This window comes from Gopherus flavomarginatus, chromosome 15 (assembly GCF_025201925.1).
Source record: "Gopherus flavomarginatus isolate rGopFla2 chromosome 15, rGopFla2.mat.asm, whole genome shotgun sequence".
Lineage (NCBI taxonomy): Eukaryota > Metazoa > Chordata > Testudines > Testudinidae > Gopherus > Gopherus flavomarginatus.
In genome coordinates this window covers 12,479,581-12,505,508 of record NC_066631.1, presented here as the reverse complement: position 1 = coordinate 12,505,508, position 25,928 = coordinate 12,479,581, and the positions used below count along the sequence as shown (strand labels likewise).

The 25,928-nt window shown below is 41.5% G+C and overlaps 2 protein-coding genes across 6 annotated transcripts in view; one reads left to right on the top strand and one right to left on the bottom strand.

Annotated features, from left to right (window-relative positions):
* Positions 1 to 6,032, bottom strand: part of RAB36 (RAB36, member RAS oncogene family) — a 30,288-nt gene extending 24,256 nt beyond the window's left edge. For 2 of the 5 annotated variants that reach the window (XM_050924520.1, XM_050924524.1), the window contains exons 1-2: positions 5,940 to 6,032; positions 92 to 934 (exon numbers count right to left, since the gene is read on the bottom strand). In XM_050924520.1, the coding sequence (XP_050780477.1) occupies positions 92 to 94 (3 nt within the window). In that variant the 5' untranslated portion in view covers positions 95 to 934; positions 5,940 to 6,032. The remainder of the gene's footprint in view (positions 1 to 91; positions 935 to 5,939) is intronic. The other 3 variants (XM_050924521.1, XM_050924522.1, XM_050924523.1) reach the window with 3 other exon arrangements.
* Positions 6,033 to 6,318: 286 nt separating this feature from the next.
* Positions 6,319 to 25,928, top strand: part of RSPH14 (radial spoke head 14 homolog) — a 187,135-nt gene continuing 167,525 nt past the window's right edge. The window contains exons 1-3 of the mRNA XM_050924516.1: positions 6,319 to 7,015; positions 9,029 to 9,131; positions 9,353 to 9,471. Of these exons, the coding sequence (XP_050780473.1) occupies positions 6,817 to 7,015; positions 9,029 to 9,131; positions 9,353 to 9,471 (421 nt within the window). The 5' untranslated portion in view covers positions 6,319 to 6,816. The remainder of the gene's footprint in view (positions 7,016 to 9,028; positions 9,132 to 9,352; positions 9,472 to 25,928) is intronic.

The following is a 25,928-nucleotide window of genomic DNA, read 5'->3' as shown; positions in this document are numbered from 1 at the left end:
AGTCCTTTATTAGCGTAATTATCTGCTACCAGCACTTACAATAAAGACATTTCCAAAAAGAAAACTGATCATGTAGCGAAGTAGGACTCACCATGTAGCAGCTGATGCAGCAGGTTCTCAGCTACTCGGGCAGCTCCACAAGCTACTGTGTGACCATAGCAACTGTTTGAAACATTCCACCCCCCTAACCACATCTGAAGGCAGAGCTGGAATAGAGAGTACCTAACTACATAAGGATACTGCAGATCTCTCTAACACAGAGCAGTTTAAAAGGGATCAACTGGTTACTTATGGATGTGGGTAGTCAGATGCTATTGGTTAGTAAGCACAATGGGGCTCTGATTCTGCATTCAGGAAATAGTGCCACTGAATTCAGTGGGTGGTGGGCCTGAGTAAGGACTTGCAGGATCAGCCCCTTAGATAAGGGCCTGAAGGACTGGGAAACTAGCAATAAAGTAATATTAAGGATATTAATGATGGAACCCGAGAGAATGTGATGAAACCCAAGAGGAATTTTCAGAATTTCAGTTAAATGGACTTCAGCTCAATTTCAGAATCAGGATGCACAGTTCACCACACTGTTTTAAAGAGCCCTTTATATACAAAGAATTGTTTGTTCTATCAAGCCTTTAAGTGATCTCTCCTCCTAACATCCTGGGAATAAAAGACAGGCCTTGAGGAATCAAATGCAGATCTGCATGGTAGGAGCACTCCCCTACCTATTAATTAGTACACAATGCATACCGTCCTTCCCTCTATTCCAGGTTTATGGATTAATTGTAATCTTGTATAACAAAGGATTTCGCAATCTGTTTCAATGAGATTTAAAATTTGTGAATAAAAGAAATCTCTCACGTTCTATTTGTCAGGCCTGGAGTCCAGCCTGATAGTCCTGGAGCAAAGTCTTGAGGGGCAATCCCACTTGGATCAATACCTTACAAAACAATACATGAATGTACAATGAAAAATTAAGAAGATACTATGATTTTTTCAGACTATACACAATGAATATTACACAGCTGAAATTCCTAATCTGCTACCTACAACCAGTGCTTTGTTCTCGAATAACTGAAAATATTTAAAAGTAACTGCACACAATAATGTGAACATAAGCAAATTGCAAAAACAAACAAGAGCCCAGGGTTTGCTATCAATAGATCATCTACAGAAGCTGGAATGTTATCAATTCTACAGACCCTGGACTAAATCCAGCTTGTTTTACTCATGTGAATAGTCCTAGGGAAATAAATCAGCCTACCTAGGCGTGCACAAGGTGAGATCAATTTACCAAGGGTCATGGGGGATTCTCCATCACTGGAAATTTTTAAATCAAGACTGGTTGTTTTTCCAAAAGATCTATTCTAGGAATTATTTTAGGGAAGTTTTATGGCCTGTGTTATACAGGAGGGTCAGACTACCTGACCACAATGGTCCCTTCTAGCCTTGGAATCTATAAAGGATTTGGACCTTTACATATAAGATGCCTTTGTGGCTAATGGGGATAGATTTTAGCTAGTTTTCACATTTTAAATTAATAATTTAAAATCAAAACAAAAACTTTAATGCCTGGGTGACAGCCTCACCATGTGGGCTGCTTCCTTAACCTCCCTCTATTCTGTTCTAGAACATCCTAATCATGTAAACAATTGCCCTGTGTACACAGGCTGAATCACTGCTTGTCTCCTAGAGCCCTTTCACAAAAGGAACTATAAAAATCAATACTAGTCTCAATGAATCCAAAGTGCAATAGAGACCAAGGTAACCAATTTAAATAACCTGGTTGTCTTTGTTAGTCCCCAGTACATTTACTTTTCTCATGCTCCGGTCCCATTCTCCCAGCAAGTAAATCAGTAAACTGTACTGTACGTTGGAGCATGATAATGATTTAAGAAATACAAAACTGTCAAAAACCACTGAGGAAAATAAGAAAACTTTAAAGCTGGCTATGACCAGAGGTCTGTATTAAGGCCCAGATCATCCCCTCTGCCTACAGACTTGGAGGGGACCTGGTCACAGAGAAAGAAAAGGGACATGCTGCCTTCATGACATCATCCCCCATTTCCATCAATGCTATAGAAACATCTTTATCAGTATTCTATGTAAAATAGACTCTATGAATGGAGAGGGAATTTGGGTCCCGCAGGCCAGCTATTCTCCATCTTTCTCTCCAACATCCCTTCAGAAAATTAGAATAAATTAATGCTGTCCCTGTTACTCCTGAAGCGGTGTTCAAAGCTAATAGCCTCTGGAGAAGCCCAAGTCAGCATGGCTCCTGCCAAAGGACCAAGGAGGTAGGAGAGAAGGCAGAGTGGAGTCACAGGTCCTTTGTAGGGATGGCCAGGTTTCCTGTGGATATTGGGAGGTCTGCAGGTTATTCAGGACACCCTCTTCCCATTCTGCAAAGGGAAAAGCCCACATCCCAGTGGAAGTAGGAGGAAACTCCACAAGTGCACACTCAATGAGCTTCTAACCCACAACATGGTCCTAGCTGGTTTACTGGACAATTTGCTCCCAAATTCTGAGATTAAGAAAACAAGTATGTTTTCTTGAAGACCATTTTAACAGTAACGAAGTTTGCCACTGTGGATTTCAATGACAGACAAGCAAGCATCTATTCCTTTGTCTGATGTTAATCCTACTGATCTGACGGACCCATACTGTTGTCTTTGTAAAATCCTGTCTAAGAACTCTGATTATTATAGCTGTTGCACAAACATAATGAAAATTGGCTCATGGGTATGAATATTTAACTGCTTTGTGATGTGTGGGGAAGTAACCTTTTTGTAGCACAAGCTGTACAAACAGGTGATTTTCCCTGATGCCAGAATATGTCACGGTTGCCTGAGTGAGAACCCAGAGCACCCTGAGAGTGAGGTAATCAGCATTGCAGTGACATATGCTTCCTGCCTACCAAGGTATCAAATTTTAAACTTCCCCATAATGCTATGCCATAAACATTAATGGGCTGGTACTAAAAAACAGAGGCAAGTCTTGAGGCCACTTATGTGTATGTGTAAGAGTCTACCAAGTGGAAACAATGTACAGAGGAAATAATCTGCATATAATCCAGATGTCATATCTATGGTGGGTCTCTGGAAAGTAATGTGGAGGAAGAAATGTGTGCATGGCCCAGAAATGAGGGAATGACTAGTAGATCTATGCATAAAGTAAAGCTATACAGCCAAAACCCTGCATAGGTGGAGAACAGCAGCCAAAGCAGCGTATGTCTAATGGAAAGCATAATTTTATATTTACTTTCAATCATTTAAAAATGTTTTTGTTTTATATCAACCTTATTATAGAGAAATTAACTAGCATTCCCACATAATTGTGCCCTTTTCAGTCTCTAATTTATAGGGTCCAACTCTCAGCTATTTTAAAACAGTAGTTGGATCTTTTTCAAGCATTTGGCTCCACTAAAGTTTTTTTCTGAGCTATGTGTTTTATTTCTGTGACATACAATAAAATGTGTCAGGAGGAATGTTGACAAACCAGTGCCTCAAAATAATGGTTACTACATATCTTAGGTTTGCCCAGCATCGAATGGTGTGGTTTTCATAAGGCCCTGAAGCCACTAATACAGCCATTTCACACCTTCACGGATTCTAAGTCCCCTAGAAGCATAAGTTTGATGTGAAAGACTAAGATTTTTTTCCCCTTTTTAAAATATGCCTGAAATTTCCTCCTCCCTTAAAAGGCTGCTTGCTGAGAAACCATTTCACTAATTGTTTTAGGTGCAAAAGCTTTAACATAATGAAATAAATTAAATATATACTTTTCAACTAAAAGGCAAGAGACCCTATTCTGCTCCAATTGAAGTCAATAGCAAAGCTATCATTAATTTAAATGGGAGAAGAAGGAGCAGGTCATAAATCTTACTATTCATAAGAGGTGTCCCATTGATTTCAATGGAACTACCTGTATGAGGAAGGCAAACACAGGACTGTGCCATCTCTATGAAGCATGGGGATTTAATATGATGTAAACACTGTTTGTTAAATCAAATAATCTTACACAAGTTCTTCAGTTATGCATATTTGATCTGAGACTATCCACTTTTACTTCTACTTAAAATATCTTCAACCATCAGCTGAGCCTTCTTTTGTATTGTTCTTTTTATTAGGAAATTATAGGATATTGAGCTTGTTTGTGCCTTTGTGATACCAATTTTAATGCAGATCTGTCCTGTAAGAGTAGGACTCTAAATCAAATAACATGAACCAGGCTATAAACAGGCTATAACCAATAACATTTAACAATTAGATTCTTGTTTTCATGTTCAAAGCACTTCACAAAAAATACCCATCTACTGTAATATTTACAACAGTTCTGTGAGGAAGGCAAATATTTATCCATTTTAAAAATGGAGAAACTGAGACAGCAGCTAAATGACTTGTCAAGGCCAGAGAAAGAATTAGAGGCAGAGCTAAGACTAGGATTCAGGAGTGCCTGTTGCCCAGTCCCATTATCAGATTACAAATAATGCCTTTCTCTTGGTCAAAATTAGTATACTTTTAAATATTTTGTTTTCTACAGAAATAATAGTCTACAAATGGGTCCATTAAAAAGTGTTGCCTTATTATAAATCAAGGTTTTTAAATATAGTTTGGTCTTTAGCATTCTGGCATATTGTCCCGAAAATAACAACAGTATTCTGCATTTATATATCACCTTTCATTTGAGGACCTCAAAGCACTTTATAAAGTTGATTATTATTATCCTAATTTTGCAGACCGGGAAACTGAATCAAGGAGAAGTTAATTGGGCTGCCCAAAGTCATGCAGCAAGAGAGTGAGTGCCGGCCAGAAATATAACCAACAGTTTGTACATTTCTTTAAGCGTGCAAGAGACACTTGGATAATAGTTGTGCTGCATATATGGTCAGAAAACAGGGATCTGCATATCACACAGCTATTGAGAAATAATCTTACAGTAATTATGGAAACCCAAACTCCTCAGCTAGAGTATCAGAGGGGTAGCCATGTGAGTCTGGATCTGTAAAAAGCAACAAAGAGTCCTGTGGCACCTTACAGACTAACAGAAGTCTTGGAGCATAAACTTTCGTGGGTGAATACCCACATGTGTCTGATGAAGTGGGTATTCACCCACAAAAGCTTATGCTCCAATACCTCTGTTAGTTTATAAGGTGCCACAGGACTCTTTGTCGCTTTCCTCAGCTAGAGTGCAGAAAGAGCCATAAAAGAGACATAAGCATACAGTTATAGGTCACTCACTGTGCAATATCCCTGCATTCTGACTGTCTGAAATCATTCAGGTTCAATATTGTTACCTACAAATAATAGGTACAGGTAAATAATGTGTTATGCACCTCCTTTTTATTATCAGCCTAAAAATATTATTTTGTATTGTCTCCCCAAACCTCCTCTTTCTCTTCTCTCATCCTTGGGTCTGATTCTTGAATCTTTATACAGGCAATGTTCCCATTTCACTCAGAGTGAACCCTGGTGCTGGCTTTTCCCCACCAATGATTTAATTGTATTGTCATATACATTGAGATACTGTGTACATCTGTCCCTGATTTTTGGCCTCAGTTGCACCCCATGCAGCCCCAGTGATGACAGTGGGTTGCAAGGAGTATAGCTGTGGGCAGGATTTGGCCCAATGACCCTGGGCAGGGGAGTGGCCAGCAGGCCAACAATCCTAGTGGAAGGCCTCTCCATGGCTCTCATTTGAAGAAGGCAGATTTCAAACACTGATAAGGGAGGGTTTAAATGAGCCACGCAAACACATACAGGTCCCCCTCCCCCCGGGAGATAGTTAACAATGCCCCGCATCCCCAATGGGGCAGGTTGTGGGGCGTCTCCCCTTTCCCCAGAGGGAGATTTATAAACACTCTCCTCACCGGGGCTCACACCCTCCCCGCATCAGGGACTGTCAGCAGGGCCCCCATAATCCGGCCTAAGAAGGGAGGGGCTCACCCCTCCTAAGAAGAGTCTCTCTCTTCCCGTCCCTACTGGAGGGACATCGTCTCCCCAGCTCGATGGCTCGGTCACTTCTCTCCTCAGTGCCCTTCCCAACGCTAATAACGGCCCCAGCTTCCCATTCACCAACTACGTCCCTGGCGCTGGCGCTGGCCCTGCTTAGCAACAAGCGGAGATTGCCTTAGCTACGCTGTTTGCGCAGGCCGGTAGCCAGCAGTGGCAGGCCCCGCAGTTACCTATTCACAGAACCCGGCGCACACATAAGAGCGTCTCCGCTGCTTAGCAACCAGCGCCGCGCCGGGCCCTAGAGATTGTGAGAGGGGCCAGCGAGGCGCAGGGGGCGGAGGAGCGGGGTCCGGCGGTGGGTGTCCGTTGGCTCCGTTCGGGTTGGGATTTTTTTAAACAGGACAAACCCTTACGAGCTGTTGTTTTTAAACTTCAGACCGAACAAACGGCTTCGGGGGGGGGGTCCCCTGAAAACGACCCCGCCCCTGTAATTCGGTCAGAGGAGCCGTTTTTAACGTTTCTAGGGGGCGGGAAGAAGCCCCCTTCCCCCAGCTACCCCACGGTAAACCTGCCCCAGTGGGGGTCTGGCTTCCGGTTTTGGCTTCACAACAGTCAGAACCAAACCATCCAGCCGAGACAGCGCAGCAGAATTGGACAGAGCCAGAAATAAACGGGGGCCCGCGTCCCCCCCCCTCTGTCCTACGCTCGTCACGGGTTGACTCCTTCCCAGAGTAGCTCTGCTGGGGGCTCAGTGCGTCTTGAAAGCAGGAGTTCCTGCTTCCCGGGTACTTTAGCCATCCCCTCTGGGAGAGTGCTTTTTGGGGGTGCCTTTAGCGAACAGAGGGACTCCATCCCATAATACCTAGGGATGGCACATGCTCGTATCTCAGCCAAACTGCCCCCTGACATTGACCCCACTAAAGCCCCCATTGCTTTTGGGGAGAGGGCCCTACCTAAACTGAATGAGGAGTTACAGTCCCCTGAGCTGCTGACCCGGCAGAGGGCATTGATGGCCCTATGTGACCTGGTGCATGACCCAGAGAATGTCTACCAAGCAATAAAACTAGGTAAGTTATCTCTGATGCCACAGATTTCCAGAATACCTGGCTCCGGGATAGGGGGAAAAGCAGTTTTGTTTGTTTCTTTAGGAAGTACAAAAGCCCTGTAAAGGTTTTCATTTTATTCCTGTTTGTTTTTTACCTCAGAAATACAAGGAGCCTCACATTCCCTGGTTTAGCAAATGTTTTTAAAAAGTTGTAAATAGTCCAAGAGAAAAAGACTTCCCCTATCAATTAGATTTTATGTGCATGGGATCAGATGCAGTGTAGGAACTTTCTTCCTACACTGCATCTGAGGGTGGAACTATTGTTCTCAGAGACCCTGAGCATCCAGGCTGTTCTGTGCAGTTGGACACTGATGCCAATGTGTAAATCTACTGACTTCATGGGGGCTTTGTACAGGCATAAGAGTCCACTCATGGAACACCACCCCCATGGATCAGCTAGAGCTGACATTTACATCCATGTGGAGTCCTGTTGACCTCCTTGGCATTCTGAACAGCTGTAATGGTCCACACCACCAGTTCACATTGCAAGATCAGGGTCTATACTCTGATGAACATCTAAATAATATGGAATAAAATATTTGTCAGGCTTACAAAACTATGAATATTATAACAGAGTCATCTGCATTGTATCTTAGCACCTCTGTTTTCCCAAGATTTGGATCAATATTTTCCCCTGGCATGGGCAGGTTAAATGATCTCCTACTGCAAATGGTCATTAAAAAACCCCAGACAAACCCCAACTGAGCTCTAGCACAGCTCCACTGAATTCAGTCTCGTATGCATTTTTTTTTGGGGGGGGCACTCTGGGTGCTGCATACCTATCGCTAGTTTAACTTAAACTAAAGAAGGAGTTTGCCTCAGTTCTGCCACCATTCTAATTTCCATTGCTATCCTTGAAGTCCTTCCTCTGCTGCTATTTCCTCGAGCCAGGAATACTGGTCATCCCATTTGGAACCTGTCAAGTTATTTTTTAATCTGAACTACAGTTGCAAGGGTATCATGTAAGACTCATACTCTGTCCTTGCTACCAGGTGTACTGCCTGTCCTCCACCCCTAGCCAATAATGACCTAGTAAATGTATGGCCATGTAAGGAAATCTAGTTCATTTCTTCTTCACATAACCTCTGCTTGGGGCTACCCTTGAAAAAAGTCCAAACATTTTAGGCTCCAATCTTGCAGACATACATGTTCTTAGTTTTAGTCACACAAGTAGCTCCTTTGACTTTAGTGCAGCGTTTCTCAAACTAGGGGTCCCAAGAGTGCGACTGCTGGTTGGGCACCCAGCTCTGAAGGCTGCACCACCACTAGCAGCAGTGCAGAAGTAATGGTGGCATCATGGGCGGTGTGTGAACTTCCAGCTAAGGGAGGGTAGCCCCTAGCCCCTTCTACACCCCCTGTGGCTGTCAGCTCCAGAGCACTGGGCGATACTGCTCCAGTCCTAGGCAGCCGGGAGGATGGATGACACGGCCCCAGCCCTGGGGCCGCTACACAGGGGGAGCTGTTTGGAGAGGTCCAGCCTATGATACTTGCTGCCCACCAGTGGAATGGTATTGGGGAGGGTGGGGGGAAGTTGGTAATCAGAGCCTGAAATATTTTCAAAGGAGGTCCAGCAAAACAAATTTGAGAACTTGAGCCCCTGCCTTAGTGGGGCTATATACAAGCATAGAGTTAAGCAAATGCATAAGTATTTGCAGGATTAGGACCTTAGCTTGTACAGAACACAGCAGCCTAATTGCTTATGGCCTGATCCAGTGCACACGGAAGTCTTTACATTGTCTTCACTGTGTTTTGAATCATGCCCTTAGATGATGCTAGCTGTGTTAAGTATATTACAGCTATAACTCATATACTACAGTTGTGAAATTTCAGCGCTGGCAGATTCATGGCATTTTTGGTGGTAAGTCTTTAATTCTGGAAGTCACTCTCTTTCTTAATGTATCAGTGCCAGAGTTTGACCCAATCACTGCTATTTTAATAAGTAAAGTTAAAAAAATTAATCTATTCTGTCTTTTAGGATTCCTGGATAACCTGAAATATTTGCTTCTAGACCAAGATAGCACTGTTCGAGAAAAAACAACTGAAGTCCTTTATATAATGGCTACTCATAATGTTGGCAGGCAAGTATATTCACCAGAGTTTACTGGATGGTACTGGGAAGTGGAGATGGTAGCTAAAGTTTCAGTGAAGAATATTCAGCAGCAATTTCCAAGTTTCATCAAGATTGCTGGAGTGTGTTAAGATTTAGAACAGAATGTCAGTGAGATTATTACACACTGGTAGGATTTATGAGCTTTGTTTTGCCTAATTAAATCCTATAAACCCAGCTTTCTGTTTGTAGGGATGGCTTTATAGAAAATGGAATCATTCCTGCCCTGTCCCAGCTCTTGAATGATCCAGTGGATATCTGTCGGAGAAACATGCACCGGGCATTTGAAATAATGGCAGAGTTACCGGCGGGTAGGATTTATTTTTTTTAATTCATTGTATTTATTTCAGAAAGATACATAAGGTGCTCTGACATCTTAATCTTTCCAGGGCAATTTAAGTATGCATTTCAAATTACTAAATACTTAAGGAGGCCAAAGCAGATAGCTGAATGTACCTTATTCCAAAAAAAATTTATAGCTTAAATGTTTTCAGTTTCCTTCAAATTCCATTCATGAGAAATAACTTTACTTATTTTTGCTGATCTTATTTTCTTTAGCTAGTGTTCTTATTTTTGTAGTTTATCATGGAGTTACATCTGAAGACTTTAAAAGAATGTCTTGCTGCTTTTGTGTGAGCGACAATTATACTGCATGATGATGTTCTCACTTTTTAAATTGTTTGCAGGTTAATAGCAGTGTGAATTCTTTATCTTTTAAAAGATAGGCTCACTCAGTTCACATATGTTGAAACAAGGTTCTATTGTAATGTGTCAGAAGAGCAATGTATGTTTCTCTCTTTTGGGGCTGATCTTGCAAACTCTTAGTCACAAGACATTCTATTTACGTAAGTGAGATTGCTTGCATGTGTAAGGCTACTCTTTTGAATAAGAATTTGCAGGATTCCTCCCCTGAATTTGGATTTGGATACTGCATTAAAGAGGCTCCTTATTCTATCTCTATCAGGGGATACCTCTCTCAGTATTAGGGGGCTGACTTTGACTACTATTCCAGCCCCCATACACTACTCTGGCAGCTCATAGGGGCTATATAGGAGCTGCAAAAGGCTTGGAGCAAATTTCTCCAGTGCAAGGGTAGTGCAGATCCTGTGTAAATATCCCTCACCTCACCCTACTCTCAAACCCTGGTGTAGGGGGCATATCAGTGGCAGAAGGAACATGCCCTTAACATCAAGTGCTCCAGGGGTTCTAGGCTACTGTGCCTAGGCTATGGGCTGCTGTTTCAGCCCTCTAGCAGCCTCAAATTCATAGGGTGCAAACATAACCTAACTGCATCTTTGCCTCCCACCAATCTTTTTGGGCTGCATCTCTCAGGAAGCAGAGTACGTACAGCATTCAGCCCTAGGAGTTCAATCGTAAGAATTTGTCTCCAAATTGAAAGAATAGTGGGATAATTCATTATACTTTTAAAATGTTTTCTTTAGTCTAACTATATACATTTTTAGTTGTCTTTTTTTTGCCTTAAGGGTTTGGCCCTGATGTTTTTTTATCCTTTTGTCCACAGTGTTTAAAAATACTGATTTGTGTCAGTTCAGAACTATAATAGTATCTACAGGAAATATCCATTTAAAATCCATTATATTAAGACAAGGGAAAACATGCCAAATTTCAAGTGGAAGACTTCCATCATATTAGTGGTGCTTAAAAGGCACTGAGTGAATGTTTAAAAAAAATTGCTGAGTGAGCATGCTTGAATTATAGAAAAGAACTTTTATGTGAATGCAGCCCATTGTGAAGTCTGAAGTGAATAAATCAGTATATAGCAGAGCAATCCAGTGGGAAAAACAAACAAAACAAATGACAACTTTTATGTGACCACCATTTAAGTGTAGTAGATTACATCTATCAGATAAAAGGATTTTCAAGTAGAACAGTAATTTAACATTTTTCTGCATTATTTTGTTCTATTAATCATCCTGTAGACTTTAAAAATCTAATGAGAAGGTGGCTTGCAATGTGACTTTTTAGTACCAGTATGTCCTGATCTATCAGGGTACTTATTCATTTAGCTCTGTAGTCAGGATGATAAATAGTGTTTTGTGGCACTTATGAGAGAAGAAAATGTCACAGGAAGAAATTATGCCAATTGGTTCACAGCAGAATTATATGTTTAAAGAATTGTTATCAAGGCTAGCAGGCCTAAAATTAGACATATTACTGTGTATTTATTTTCAAAGCATGTGTTTGAATATCACACTGTCCTTTTGCTTTTCTTTGACTGACTGTTCTTCAGAGTTGACAGTGTTGAAATGTTAAAGGCAAGCAGAATTCTTGGTATATCCTTTTCAGAGCAGAATCGTTTAACATACGAATAGTCATGGATAGCAGGGTAAACAGACCTTAACATGAAATAAGTTCATTGCACTCACATAAGCCCCTTTACATTGCTAGAGTGATATAAAGGGGCTTTAGTGTATATGAAAAAAAAAATCACACCTTTAGTGTCATTTTTTTAACCATGCTGCCAGGAATTTCCTGCAGAACGTAATGGCAGTGAGTGTGCCATATGTTATAAATCCAATTTATTCTATGGCATGCACAGAGCTACTATTACTGAATTTATTTCAGGCTCATCCATTAGAGATGTCTGAATGTAAACAGCAGCCCTTAATTTTAGGGAACTGCATATTTTTGGCAAAGATTTCAGTGGCTACCGGAAGAAATGTCTGACCCCTAACTGCAGTCAAAAACCTTATTGGAGCTGGTGGGTGTGAGTGCCACTTTTCATTCAGGATAAACATAAGAAGCACTTTAGCTTCTTTTTGGAGTAAGATAGCTGAAACAATAGGTGCCTTCATGGAAAATACAAACCACATATAATACCAGTCAGAAACTGAGCTATGTGGGTGGAAGAGTTTTGTTGGTATCTGATTGAAAATGCATGGGGCTGTGGATCAGAAGAAGCTGTAGGGAGGCAGAAAGCAGCAAGACAGGCACAGAAAACATGGTCCTGAGAGAAAGCGAGAGCTTTTTGGCAGAGTGACAGGTCAAAAGAGTCTTGGAGTATTGAGCATGAAAACTGTCTCTTGTTTGATTTCTGCTGTGTGCCGGGCAACAGGACCTTGTGTACGTTTGTTGTAAATAGAAGTATTTCTTTCATACGCTCCTGTTTAACTAATTTCTCTTGTTAACGGAAACAACTCTCAAGACCACAAATATTGGCTAACAGCATGGGTCAAAAGGGGTAATACATAGTTCAAGTATCTTTTTGCAAAATAAAGTCAAGACATATTTTTGTATATTTTACTGTCAAACATTTGCACAACCTCTTGTTATCATTTAACTATCAAACTGTGACACATATGGCACATACTAAGTAAAGTTATTTCATTAGTAAACACTGAGGTTACCAACATTGTATTTCAAAAATAAGGGACGGTTTTCTGTTGACTGGTGCTTCTTCAGGTTGTATATTTACTTTATAATTCAAAGTTGTTAATGAATTACCTGTATGATTTAGCTGTATCAGTCACACTGCTTTTTTTGTTCAGTGTTTAATCAGATGTGTCTGACAAAAACACAGTTGATGAAATCTCTCAGGCTGTAGTTTTCATCTTATTCTTCAAGTTTTACAGACAAATGATACATCAGTAGCATCTACTTCCAAAATATTTTTCTAGGGGCACTACCAATTCAAAACAAAACTATTTTTTCTTTCACATGAATCTCTAGAGAGAGACTTTGAGGGTTACACAAAAAGCAGACAGCTTTGGATTTCATTAAAACATCTGAATCTATCTAGCAATTAAATGCAGTAGTAAGCAAAATTGACTCTTGGTGGTGCCAAAGCCTAAAACATTACTACTCAAAAATTCCACATAAAACAAAAATGTGCTATTAGTGTGCGTCAGTGATAGCTGAACCATTATTGCTAGTGGCTAAGAAGCAGATTACAAAAATCAAATATTTAATATATTTTTTGACTAGTTACAGTGAAAAATACTGGAGTTCTCAAAAAAGCAGGAAGAGAGCAGATGGGGACAATTGGCAGGTATGATAGAGAAGCTACAGATATTTTGTATGGGGGGAAAATAGCTATCTGTAATGGGATACACTCACCTCATGCAAGCACCCTTTGGTCAAGTGTGCGCGCGTGTACCTGCAGTTTTTCCTCCGCTCATAGTACCCCCGGTCAACTGCTGCGCTTGTCAGGCTAGTCTTCAGTGACTCACGCCTCTAGCGACTCAGCCCTCCAGCCAAGTCACACACAGCCCATGTGCGAAACAAAAAAACCCTTCCAGTGTACAGTCCAAAATGTCCTGCAGCGCTCCCTGGGCTCAGTCTTCTAACAGTCCGACAGGACCTGTAGCAATAGTCTTTCCATTGGCATCAACATATGGGACCTCCCTGGGGCAAGGCCCTTAATTTGTCCAACAGGGGCCTATTGCAGTACCTCCTCAGGTGGTGCATCTTCCTGTAGCCCTTACTGGACTCAGTCTTTAACCAGTCCAACAGGGCCCATTACTATACCCTCGATTGGTCCAGCTAGTTTGCAAGGTTCCTAAGCAGGTACTGAACAGCACCCAGAGGGCTTCTTCCCTGGGAACCTCTTGCCTTTACTTGAGTCCTCAGTGAGTCCAGCCTTCCTCTGAGCCACCTCTCTTGGGCTCAGTTCTCTGACCACAGCTCCCCACTGAGTCAGTCCCAGTGCAGCCCCCTTCCCTAGGCTGCCAAGTTCTAATGCCTTTCCTTAGAGTGTATCCACTTCCCCCCAGTGGCTGGTGGGAGGAGGACCTGATGCCACCCATTGCTCCAGGCCCCAACCCAGGGCCCCTGTAAGTAGCAGCCACATGCTGTATCCCTTTACTAGTTGCTGCTCTACATTTCCCTGGGCCACTTCCCCATAACCCATGTTAGTTGAGTCCCCGCAGCCATCAGCTCCTTCCTCTTTCCCCCAGTAACTGTTTGCTTTAGCCCCAGCTGCCAACCAAGAATGCCTTCCTCACTCCCATGGTCCCTGCCAATAACTACCTGCTTAGTTCCAGCAGTCCCCCAGAAGCTATTCTCATGCTCCCCCAGTCCCTACCAACAACTGATCTGTCCAGCTATTTCAGCCGCTGCAGCCAGCCAGGATCACGTCTTGCTCTCCCATTCTGTACCAACAGACTGAACTAACTCTGGCCCAGCAGCTCCTTTTATATGGGACTACTGGGCCCTGACTGGCTTCTCCATGCAGCCTCTTTCCTGATTGGCTGCATCCCATGCAGTCATTCTAGGGAGCTTAGAGAACCCTCTCCACTGCCCTTTTCTGGGGTGGGGTTTGGCAAGGCTCCGAGGTGTCCACTAGGGGGCTTGAGGGCCTGGTCCACCCCGTCACACTATCTAAACTGTCAAATCTTTCCTCATTAGATAAATAAATTCTTTGAACATTTGTTACCTTTTTTTCTACTGAAAGACTCACAAGAGTTAATATTCAGGAAACAACAGATTTACATAGTTGTGAAAATTACTTAGTTATGCAGTAACCATCCTTGCATAAAATTGTCATATGCCCTCATTGCAAATTCAGTTGAAAGGAGGAGGCAGAATTGCCGTATTAGGGACCAAACTGTGGAGGTCTTTTTTTTTTTATTGTGTTACTGTTGTATGTTGTTAGTATTTTGAACTCTTCCACCTATTTCTGTTACACTTGGTCCAATCATGCTAGGTATCAATTTGGGCCAAATTCCGCTAATTTTACATGTGCGACTAAAGTCAAACTGACTGCAATGGGACTATTTGCATGTGTGAGAAAAGCCAGATTTGACATACATTTCTCAAGCAAAAAGTTGCTGTCTCCAGCATTGTCTTCTTATGGTTCTATGGTTATGGGTGGCAGTCTCCAGGAATGGTGACTGGTCAGGATGGCTGGGGGATGCAGTGAGTTGGCACCTTACTTGAGAAGCCTCAGATGGCAGAGCCCTGATAGCAGTTTGAAGGTGCCTTTGCCTAGCAGAAACCTTGAGGGAACTGTAACATCACCTCCTTGGGCCCTTGGGGTTTAAACCTCTCATGGCCTATGGAGGTATAAGGAATACCTGAGATGTTGCAGTCTATATGATTTTATAAAAATATGCTAATGAGTGAATATAACGTAACTGGAATATGCTTCATGCAAAAGGTCTCTTGTAAGGTATCATTACAAAGCTTATAATCTACTGAGTGTGTTCATCCTATTTCTATAAATGTATCACTCTTGTATCTAAAACTAGAAATATGAAATATAACTATGAGAGCCTATTGTAATTATGCAAAGTGTGGGCAATTAATGGTGGTTTGGAATCTTGATGGCTCCCATCAGCCAGGACAACTGACTGTGGATGGCCCTGTTTGCAGGCAAGCCTTCCTGTGAGTCAGGCTTGGAGGAATGAAGGCTTGGGGTCTTACAGTGACATGTGATCATGTCACCTGAACTGGAATCCATCGTTAGCCTGGTGCTTTTCCAGTGAGGAGGGGTGAGAACCCAGAGGGACAAAGGATTCCCGCCTTATGCAAAAGATATAGAAGTTGGTGGAACAGAACAAAAGGGGAGCCATCATGAGGAGTCCCCTAGCTACCGCTGAGCTGGAACAAGAGCTGTACTAAGGGAAAGGATTGTGCCCAGGCTAGGAAGGTGTCCATTCTGAGAAAAGACACTTATTGAAACATCTCCAAGGGTGAGATATTTACCTGTATTCAAGTGCATTACGTATTAGGTTTAGATTTGCATGTTTTGTTTTATTTTACTTGGTAAATCACTTTGTTCTGTCTGTCACTACTTGGAACCACTTAAATATCACTTTCTGTATTTAATAAAATCACTTTTTACTTATTAATTAACCCAAAGTGTGTGTTAATACCTGGGTGGGCAAACAGCTGTGCATCTCTCTCTATCAGTGTTATAGAGGGTGAACAATTTATGAGTTTACCCTGCATAAGATTTATACAGGGTAAAATGGATTTATTTAGGTTTAGACCCCTTTGGGAGTTGGACATCTGAGTGTTAAAGACAAGAACACTCTGTAAGCTGCTTTCAGGTAAGCCTACAGCTGTTAGGGCACGTGATTCAGACCTGGGTCTGGGTTTGCAGCAGGCTAGCGGGTCTCGCTCAAACCAGGCAGGGCACTGATGGCCTAAGCTGACGGGACAGGAAAGCGGGTGTAGAAGTAGTCTTGGGACATCAGTTGGCAGCTTCCAATGGATCCAACCTGTCACAGTGGCATCCAGCAAACGACTTGGATGAATCTAGCCCCTTGATGTCCCATGTGTCCAATTCTGCTATCATTCTCCCTAACACTTAAAACACTGGCAAATAAATCTTTAAACAGCTAGGTATATAGACTTACTGTCTCAATAGGGTTAACTCAGATGTTTGTTCTAATTCTTAATCTTGCCTGATGTCAGCTTTGACCCTGAACTTACTTTTTGTCTCCCATAACTCTCTTATCTATAAATAAGCCTATCCATTACCTCTTCTGTAACATTGCAAGAATTTGTCCTTATCTTGACCCTGTTCTCTGCTGAAATCCTTATTCATGCTTTTATCACTTCACATCTTGACTATTGCATTTCTGCCTTTTATAGTTTTCCTGAATCATTACCTTATAAACTTCAAGGAGTTCAGAATACCATGCCATGACTGCTTTCTTGCTTCAGGAAATGAGACTATATCAACCTCATCATTTCTCACCTTCCTATCCATATCTGAATCGAATTAAAAATGACCTGCTGATTTTCAAAACTCGATGTGAACTCTTTCCACCTTGTTTCTCTCACCTGATAGCCATCCACTCCCCTGCTCGCTCATCTGCCTTTCCAGTGTTATCCTCATCTCTGTTCCTTCATCTTGACTCATCACATTTGATGTTTGTTTGACCTATCAATCTGAAACTTTCTTTTTCTCTCCAAGTTACAGAAACACTGTGCTTTTAGCATTTTCTGGTGCATTATTGTGAAGTCTTCTCAGTTTCTTACCAGTAAGTGGCAGTATGTGATTAATCTTTCAGGTGCTGGTGAATGTTAAATAGTTCCTGTAAAATTCTTTTTTACCTGTGCATATTACTAATGTACTTACATGTGATACTCGATGACAAGCCTTTTACTTTCCTCAAGATAGTGAGACTGGATCCTTAAAAATGTAGTAGTATAAGTAGAAAAAGTATACAGAATGTGTGCAAATTTTTGCTGTTACAGTATATTATTGGGGTATAGATGCCACATATTGTTTGGAATTTGGATATAACTATACTGAAATATATGTAGAGATGTATGAGTTTTTTTATACTTACCAGTATATATTTAGGGGTAGATTTTCAAACATATTAGGCAACGTACGCTTGTTGACTGTCATTGAGAGTGAAGCATTTAATTGCTCTTTCTGCCTTTGAACATCTTCCCTTTGACATATACCCCAGACAGAAACTTAATTAAGAATATTTTAATGTTGAGAGTACATATCAATAATTTAGTATTAAATACATTCTTCTTCAAGGGCCTCCATGCATTACCATTTCTGGGATATGATGCTCCTGGAGTCAAACTGCAGAACAACACTGTGAAAAACCGTGACTATTGGGAATGACAGAGATCTCATGAAAAGGTGACTTCATCGCCCTATTCTATATAAGGGAATACATCCCTTATCATCACAGAGAGCAAATGGAATTTATTTGCATATCCACAGACTAGACCTTCCCTTAGCCTAGTTTAAGATTTTCTTATAAATAGTTAATAATTTAGGATAGTTTAGTGAGGATATCCCTTTCCTTGTCCTGGGAATCTTTGGCCCTTTACTGGGACCATATCAGACCCAGAGCCTCATATTTTCAGAGTGCATCCTGTGCCCATCAATCTTATTGGAGAGCAACGCACAACTCTAGTGTCTTGTATGTCTGGAGCAGACCCTCTCAATAAAGCAATGTATGTTTTGCTCTGCCTTCACTTCTCATGCTGGAAAGGAGAAACATGTGGGGCTCCAGGCTCATCTAGCTTCTTGATGCCTGCATCCTGATATTCCAGTGGGCCCATTCAGGAAATTAAAATCAGACTCTGTGTTGAGGTCCTCTTACACATGACCCCAGGCTCACTTTGCGTCTCTGGCCTCAGCACCACCTTCTGTCGTGGGTTCAAGACTGGAATATCCTATGCCTTATGCTGGAGTGAAGCTCTCATCCAGCACCAGTTAAATCAAAAGTAGCACTGAAGACAAAACCACCACTGCCTGTTAAGGCCTCAGTAGACTTGATGCTGATGCAGGAAGCACCCATCTCAGTGTTTACCTTCACGTTGCACCTTGGGATACTGGACTTCTTTCTTTGCTTCAAATCCAGGCATCATGGAATGATATCATGCATGGCCATCTTGTGGCCCTACATAGAGGACTCTGTGAAGGCCTTTTTGGAAGCTGCAAGACCAACTCTGGCACCAACTTTTATTGCAGTGCCAATAGTCCTTTTGGTACCAATGCCCTCAACCCAGAGCCTATTCTTCATCTCGTGCCAATACTACCTTCCTTACTGGCACCAGATCCCTCACATATGCAGGGGGATCTGCCTATATTTGAGGAATGGAATGAGGCTTCAGAGAAACCATACAAGTTACCTTTGGAGGAATGTACAGAGCATCACAGCAGAAAAACAGAGTAGTGCTTCATCTGTTTCTCCTCCTGATGATCAAAGATACTTTCAGGAGCTGATGGGAGAACAACAAATACTCTCCAACAGCAAACAAGTTTATAGCATTGGAAAAATCTGATCCCCTATTTAACATATCACAAATGCAGACCATGGAGAATTTGACTCTGCCTCTTAGCTCTGGCTGTCCCAACCCAGGCAAGGATATCTAGCTGTTTCCCATTTCTTCTCTCCTCTTACCCAACTATGGTCTCCTGTGTCAGTTGAAAGACATACAAAATTCTCCAACTAACCCCATTGTGATGCCTGCACCACAAGAGAGACTCAGGGGTAACAAAACATTTCATTTGACTTCTTCTGCCAGAAAGGAACACAAACTAGGTGCATTTGGCAGCTGTGGGTCAATAGGCCTTCAGATGGTCAACTATCAGGCCATTGTCTCACTACAGTTATATTTTCTGGGATGCCAGGATCCCTATATTTGTATTCTCTTCTGTATTTGGGAAAAAAGCAGAGGATGTAGTCATATATGATGATGATGATAACTCTCTTTCCATTCTGTTAGCATCTCAGGAGTATGTTAAACAGCAGCTACTAAAGACAGACATTTTAAAATCAGCAGGTCCAGATAACTTGCATCCAAGAGTTTTAAAAGAGCAGGCTGAGTTGGTTGTGGGACTGTTAATATTGACTTTCAATAAACCTTGGAACACTGCGGAAGTTCTAGAAGACTGGAAGAAAGCTAATGTTGTGCCAATTTTTTAAAAGGACAAACAGGATGACCCAGGTAATTATAAGCATGTCAGTCTGACATCAATCCTGGGCATGATGATGCAGGCCTCTGTTAATAAAGAATAAAAGAGGATAATATAATTAAAGCCAATTAACATGGGGTTATGAAAAATAGATATAGTCAAACTTGATATCTTTTTGATGGGATTACAAGTTTGTTTACAAGTTTATTAAAGATAATAGTGTTAGGTAATAGACTTCTGTAAGCCATTTGACATGATACTACATGACATTTTGATTAAACAGCTAGAATAATTAAAATTAGTGTGGCACAGATTAAATGGATTAAAAGATGATTAACTGACAAGTCTCAGAATGTAAATGGAGAGTCATCACTGAGTGGATGGTGTTTGTAGTGGAGTCCTGCAGGAATCAGTTCTTGGCCCTTCGCTATTAACATATTTATCAATTACTTGAAAAAAAACCAAAGTCATAATTGATAAAGTTTATAGACGACACAAAAATTGGGGAAATGGCAAATAATGAAGAGGATGGGTCACTGATACAGAGCGATCTGGATCACTTGGTATGCTGGGTGCAAGCAAACAACACATGTTTAAATGTATACCTCTAGGAACAAATAATGTAGGCCATACTTACAGGATGTTGGGGGCTCCATTTTGGGAAGCAGTGACTCAAAGATTTGGGGGTCAGGGTAGATATGAGCTGAACACGAGCTCAAAGTGTGATGCTCTGGCCAAAAGGACTACGGCAATCCTTGGCTGCATAAAGAGGATTCTTGAGTCAGAGTAGAGAGATTATTTTACCTCTGTATTTGACACTGGTTTGACCACTGCTGGAATACTGTGCCCAGTTCTAGTGTCCATAATTCAAGAAGAATGTTGATAAATTGGAGAGGATTCAGGGAAGAGCCATGAAAATGATTAAAGGATTAGAAAACATGCCTTATAGTGACAGACTCAGGGAGCTCAGTCTATTTAGCTTAACAAAGAGAAGGATAAGGGATTACTTGATTACAGTCTATAAGACTGTACATGGGGAACAAATATTTAATAATGGTCTCTTCAAATCATGAAAGGTATAACACAATCCATTGGCTGGAAGTTGAAGGTAGACAAATTCAAACTGGAAATGACGCATAATTTTTTAACAGTGAGTGTAATCACCAATTTTCCAAGGGTTGTAGTGGATTCTCCATCATTGGCCATTTTAAAATCCAGATTGGAAGTTTTTAAAAAGGATTCACTCTAGGAATTATTTTGGGAAGTTCTGTGCCTGTACTATATAAACAAGATGATCACAGTGATCCCTTCTGGCCTTAGTATGTATGACTCTCAGATTCCTTGCCAGAGGAACAGAAGAAAGCAGCAAGACTGTTCACACAGATGCTGATAATCAGCTCTGCATGGGAGAGCTCAGCTAAGGAAATGCCCAGCACACAAGTGCACACCTCCTCTGGAGTGTAAACCCAAAATTGTATCATCTTGTGCTGCACAGAGAACTATATAGTGTAAGATCATAAAATTTGCCCTCTCCCTCAATGTGGAGAGAGATATGCAACAGCTTTCTGCTCCAAGTATCAGTTTCACACTGGTTTTAGAGACAAAATGAGACAAGTTTATTAACTACAAAAGATATATTTTAAGTGATTATAAGTGATAGCAAACAGATCAAAGCAGATTACCTTAGTAAATAAAAAAAAAAAACACAAACTGAGCCTAATACACTAGATAGGTAGGATATGAATTAGCAAATTCTCACCCTGAGTGATAAACAGGCTGGCAGATTCTTAAGGCACAAGTTGCCTTGGCTTTCCCAGGTTTTCATACACAGGCTAAAAATGCTTCCAGCCTGGGACCATCATTTCCCACAGTTCAGTCTTTGTTCCTCAGGTGTTTCCAAGTGAGTTGTTGTAGGGAGAGTGAGGTTGCCACCATGATGTCATTTCCCCCCTTTTATATCCTTTCCCCACTTGCTGGAAAGCTCTTTTGCTGTGATCTGGGGCAAACAGTTCCCATTGTGTAGTGCTATCTCTGAGAGGTTTCTATTATACACAGTTCCTGGGGTAATCCTTGGGCTTGTGTGTGTTTCCTCAATAAGCCATTAACATTGTTTGGTCTTTTTACTGTCCTACCTGAAAGGCTGCTTGTGAGTGTTTTCAACCTCAGGACATGTTTCAGCACCATATAGAATCATAGAATATTAGGGTTGGAAGGGACCCTCAGGAGGTCATCTAGTCCAACCCCCTGCTCAAAGCAGGACCAATCCCCAGATTTTTACCCCAGTTCCCCAAATGGCCCCCTCAAGGATTGAGCTCACAACCCTGGGTTTAACAGGCTGATGCTCAAACCACTGAGCTATGCCTCCCTCCCACCAAACTTCACAACTTCACATATGATAGCACATACAAATCCAATGAGATATTACTATCTAGCAGATTAAGACTTTTAGAATGACACCTCACAAGGCATACTTTGTAAAAGAAATTTCCTAATTACATGCCAGTGGTGAATATTGGGGTACCAGGGTGTCGCAGTCATATGCTCACTGACACTCTCTAAGAGCAACATATAATGCCTCAGACACCAGTCCAAGGCCAATGGCTACAGGAGTGGCTCTTAGGAGGCACTCCTGGCTTAGAACCTCTGGTCTCACATTTGACTATCATGGAAAATTTAAAACCTTTCATCTGGGGGCAATGGCCTTTTAAGCATAAAAAAGGAGGTGACCCTGGAGAAGATCAAAGGTCACTAAGGCCACTGCCCACTTCCTGGAACTAATGCAGTCCTCTTACTCACCTGAGAGGAGGTTTTCCTACCTGTCACTCCACTTGCAGAAACAGACTCCCTCAACACCAAGGGATGCAGCAGTCCCAGAGGTGGTATCATCCTCTTCCTAAACCTAATACTGGCAAACAACCTCAGCATTATAGGAGCATGATTCCTGATTGCATGTTCTCGCAGCCCTTAACAGCAGTCCCCAAACATCAGTTTTGATGTAGTTGAGTGCTGTACACTGATTTGCATCTCTGCTGGGGTACACAAACTCCACAGGGGACCACAAGGGGTTAAGGAGCTGCTCTTGGCTCAACCAGCTCTGTCCAGCCATACCTGCAAGACACGCACAGTCTGGAGAAGAAGTTTAAAAGAGAAGTTGAACAGCTCACTTGTGAGCAGACCAGGGAAGAGAGCAAACTTCAACCCTCAGCTCCCAAGGAAAGGGCTGACTGAAGACAGGAACTTTCCTGACAACCACTGCCTGAAAGTCCCTCCCTGAGGGAAGGGAAGGCCTGACCCTGATACACCCCAAGAGAGGGTCAGTCTTCTTTCTGTTACTAACTCAGTTGATTTGTGTTAATTCCCTTTGCTTTTTGTTTATGGACTATTCCGAAAGGAGACAGACTTTGAAGTGACCTGGCCGGAGAGCAGCCAGCAACAACAGACCCCAGGGGAGAGAGAGCTGCCATAATACACCCTGCCCCATGGAGATGCCAGCAATGAGCTGGCCCTTTTACACCACCACATCTCATGTCCATCCTCCATCTGCTCTCTCAGGTCTTTGTCTCTCCTCCCATAGAATCTGGTGCAAGATTACTTCCAAGCACCGGTTACTAGATATCATCAGTGGCAGATATTCCATCCAATTCTGCACCAGGCCACCTTGCCATCTTTCCCTTTCTCCTTCCCTCCTCAAGGACCCATCTCAAGAGAAAGTCCTGCTAGGAAAAGTGGATTCCTCCTCAGGAAAGGAAAAATAGAAGAGGATCTGTAGGAACACAGAGTGAAGGAATTTATTTTTGGTATTTCCTGATCCATAAGAAGAGCAACAGTTTGAGATACATCCTGAACCTTAAACATCAACAGGTACATAAGAACATTCAAGTACAGGATGCTTAATCTAAGGGACATTATCCATTCCTTATCTTGGGGAAATTGGACAACTTAAAGGACAGCTACTTTCATGTGGCAAACAAACAGAGTCTGGATGTTCTGTGTTTGGACAAGACACTACCACTTCAAAGTCCCTCCTTTTGGCTTGTCCACATTCTCATAAATCTTCTCAAAGTGCCATGTGGTGGTAGCCCTTTCTTATAAAAAGATTAAATTATTTTAGGCACCGCTTGAGCTGGACTGGCTTATCAGTTTGCCACCATCTCTATTTAGAAACAATTCCAGTTATAAAACTTTCCCAACTCTCAAAAGTGTCTCTTCCCTCCCATCCTTCGACAGCTAAAGAAATAATAATCTATGTAATCCGTAGATAATCGGCGTTGAAGGGGAAAAAAAATTCTTTTTGAAGCCAGTGTTGCTGCATGGAGTGCCAAAGCTGTAGGACAGATGGCACCCTCATTTCAACAGATGGAACATCTATTCTGTGAATATCATCTTTACCGGGGTGAAGTGGAATCCCAAGTGTGTTACTGGACTTGTCTCTTCCACGAGGTAGTGTACTGCATCACTGATGAACCAGAAGACTGAGGAAATAGATACATATTTAATTGCATGATTTATCAAAATCCGGGAAAAGACTGACTCCACCATGTTTGAAGAACCAAGAGAAGTAAAAAATTGTGAAACAGGAAAGAGTAGAAGAGGTGGATTATGGGAAAAATATAAACTAACCCAGAACATTATTTTTTTCCTTAGGCATGATAAAAGCACGTTGCAGATGAATTGCTCACATTGGCTATGTTAAAAAATCAGGAGTACAATCTAAAAATAAGAATGAAGAGTTATTTTCAGTAAAGCTAATTCACACGGAGGGATGAATGCATTAAACAAATCACCCAAAGAGTTGGAATTTGGGGTCAAGAAGTGTTTTCCCAATCAACTCAACTGTTTGAGTTGGATGAATATGTGAATGGAAATACAGTCTGGAGGGTAAAGCAGACTAGGACTTGGGGACTTTGGTTCAGCTTCAGTCCCTGGGACACGCTTCCTGTGTTGTCCTTGACAAGTCACTCAACCTCTTTGTGCCTCAAGTTTGTTATTTATACATCGGGGGTAATAAAATTGCTCTACTCCACCTGTGTACTAAACTGAATTAATTAAAGTTTGTAAATAGCCTTGAATCCTTCAAATAGAAGACACAACAGAAGTTATTCATAACACAAAGATCAAGAATATTATTGGGCTTTCGTGAACAGATTGTCTCTGAATCACAACTATTTAAGAAACAAGTACTGAATATATGGAAAGGAAGATGATTTAAACTTAAGTGTAAAACTGCATTCCTCCTTCCCTTCTCTTTACCCTCTTCTGGGCCTGAGTAAGCTATTTAAGTGAACTGCAGTGCTTCACCTTTTCTCTTCTCTGCTGAGATTAGTTGCAGTGTTGCAATGAATGAGATAGATGTTACCAGTGCCCTAGGGCTGAGCTGCCCCATTTCCACTGCCTGTGATGCTGCTGTTCAAGGACCTGCCCATTAAAAGATTTTTTTTTAATTAAGGAAACTTTTTTTGCAAGTTTCTCTTGTCCTTCCTTATATTGCCTGGCAGGCATTATCATTTCCAGATATCTGTTCTGCTGCAGTTAAGGGCATTGCTTACTTCTGATTCCTCTGGCCTTCTTGTCAACCTGAAATGGCCATAAGAAGTATTATGGAGGCTAGTGCTGAAATGAAATGGTCACACTGTAAATCAGTGCAACACATAAGTCGAAAGGAAGCGTAACCCATTTTACAACTTTATTTTCCCAGTTCAGGTTACTGATGGTAGCAGATTACAATATGGAGGGAAATCTAGACTGCAATGCAATTCCAGTATGGGACAAATAATGCCTTCATAGGGGCTAGTACTTTCACAAGTGGATTAAGTCTAGAACAGTGATACTCAGACTCGTTCATGTGTCTCCTGTGGCTCTTTGCAGCACATGATATTAAAATACTGTGTGATTTAATTATTAAGCAATCTAAGTTACTAACCAATCAAGATGCTTTTTCTATGTTATTAACCAATTGAAGCTGATAAAATAATACCTGATTAGTCATTTTTCTGTAAGACTATATATCATAAATATAAATATAAACTAAATATTTCCCGTCATACTGTTTCAATATGAATGTATAGTACTATAGTAAATGAAACAATTAATTCACACTACTGTGGCTCTTTTAGGTAATTTTGATCGCTAATCCTGAACCACTGAGGTCTGAGTATCACTGGTTTAGAGGATCTTGCACTTACGCATTATATTATCAAACATTGGCATTTATAGTTGATAGGAACCATACCAAGTCAGCACCTTGAATACTTCAGAGGGATTTTTTCATAATTGATTTAGGGCAGTGCTGAGTGCTTTTGAAAATCACACTGTTAGCTTATTACTTGAGACAGTGATTCCCATATACCAGGGGTGACCAAACTTGCTGACCCTCTGAGCTGCATACAATAATCTTCATAACCTTGA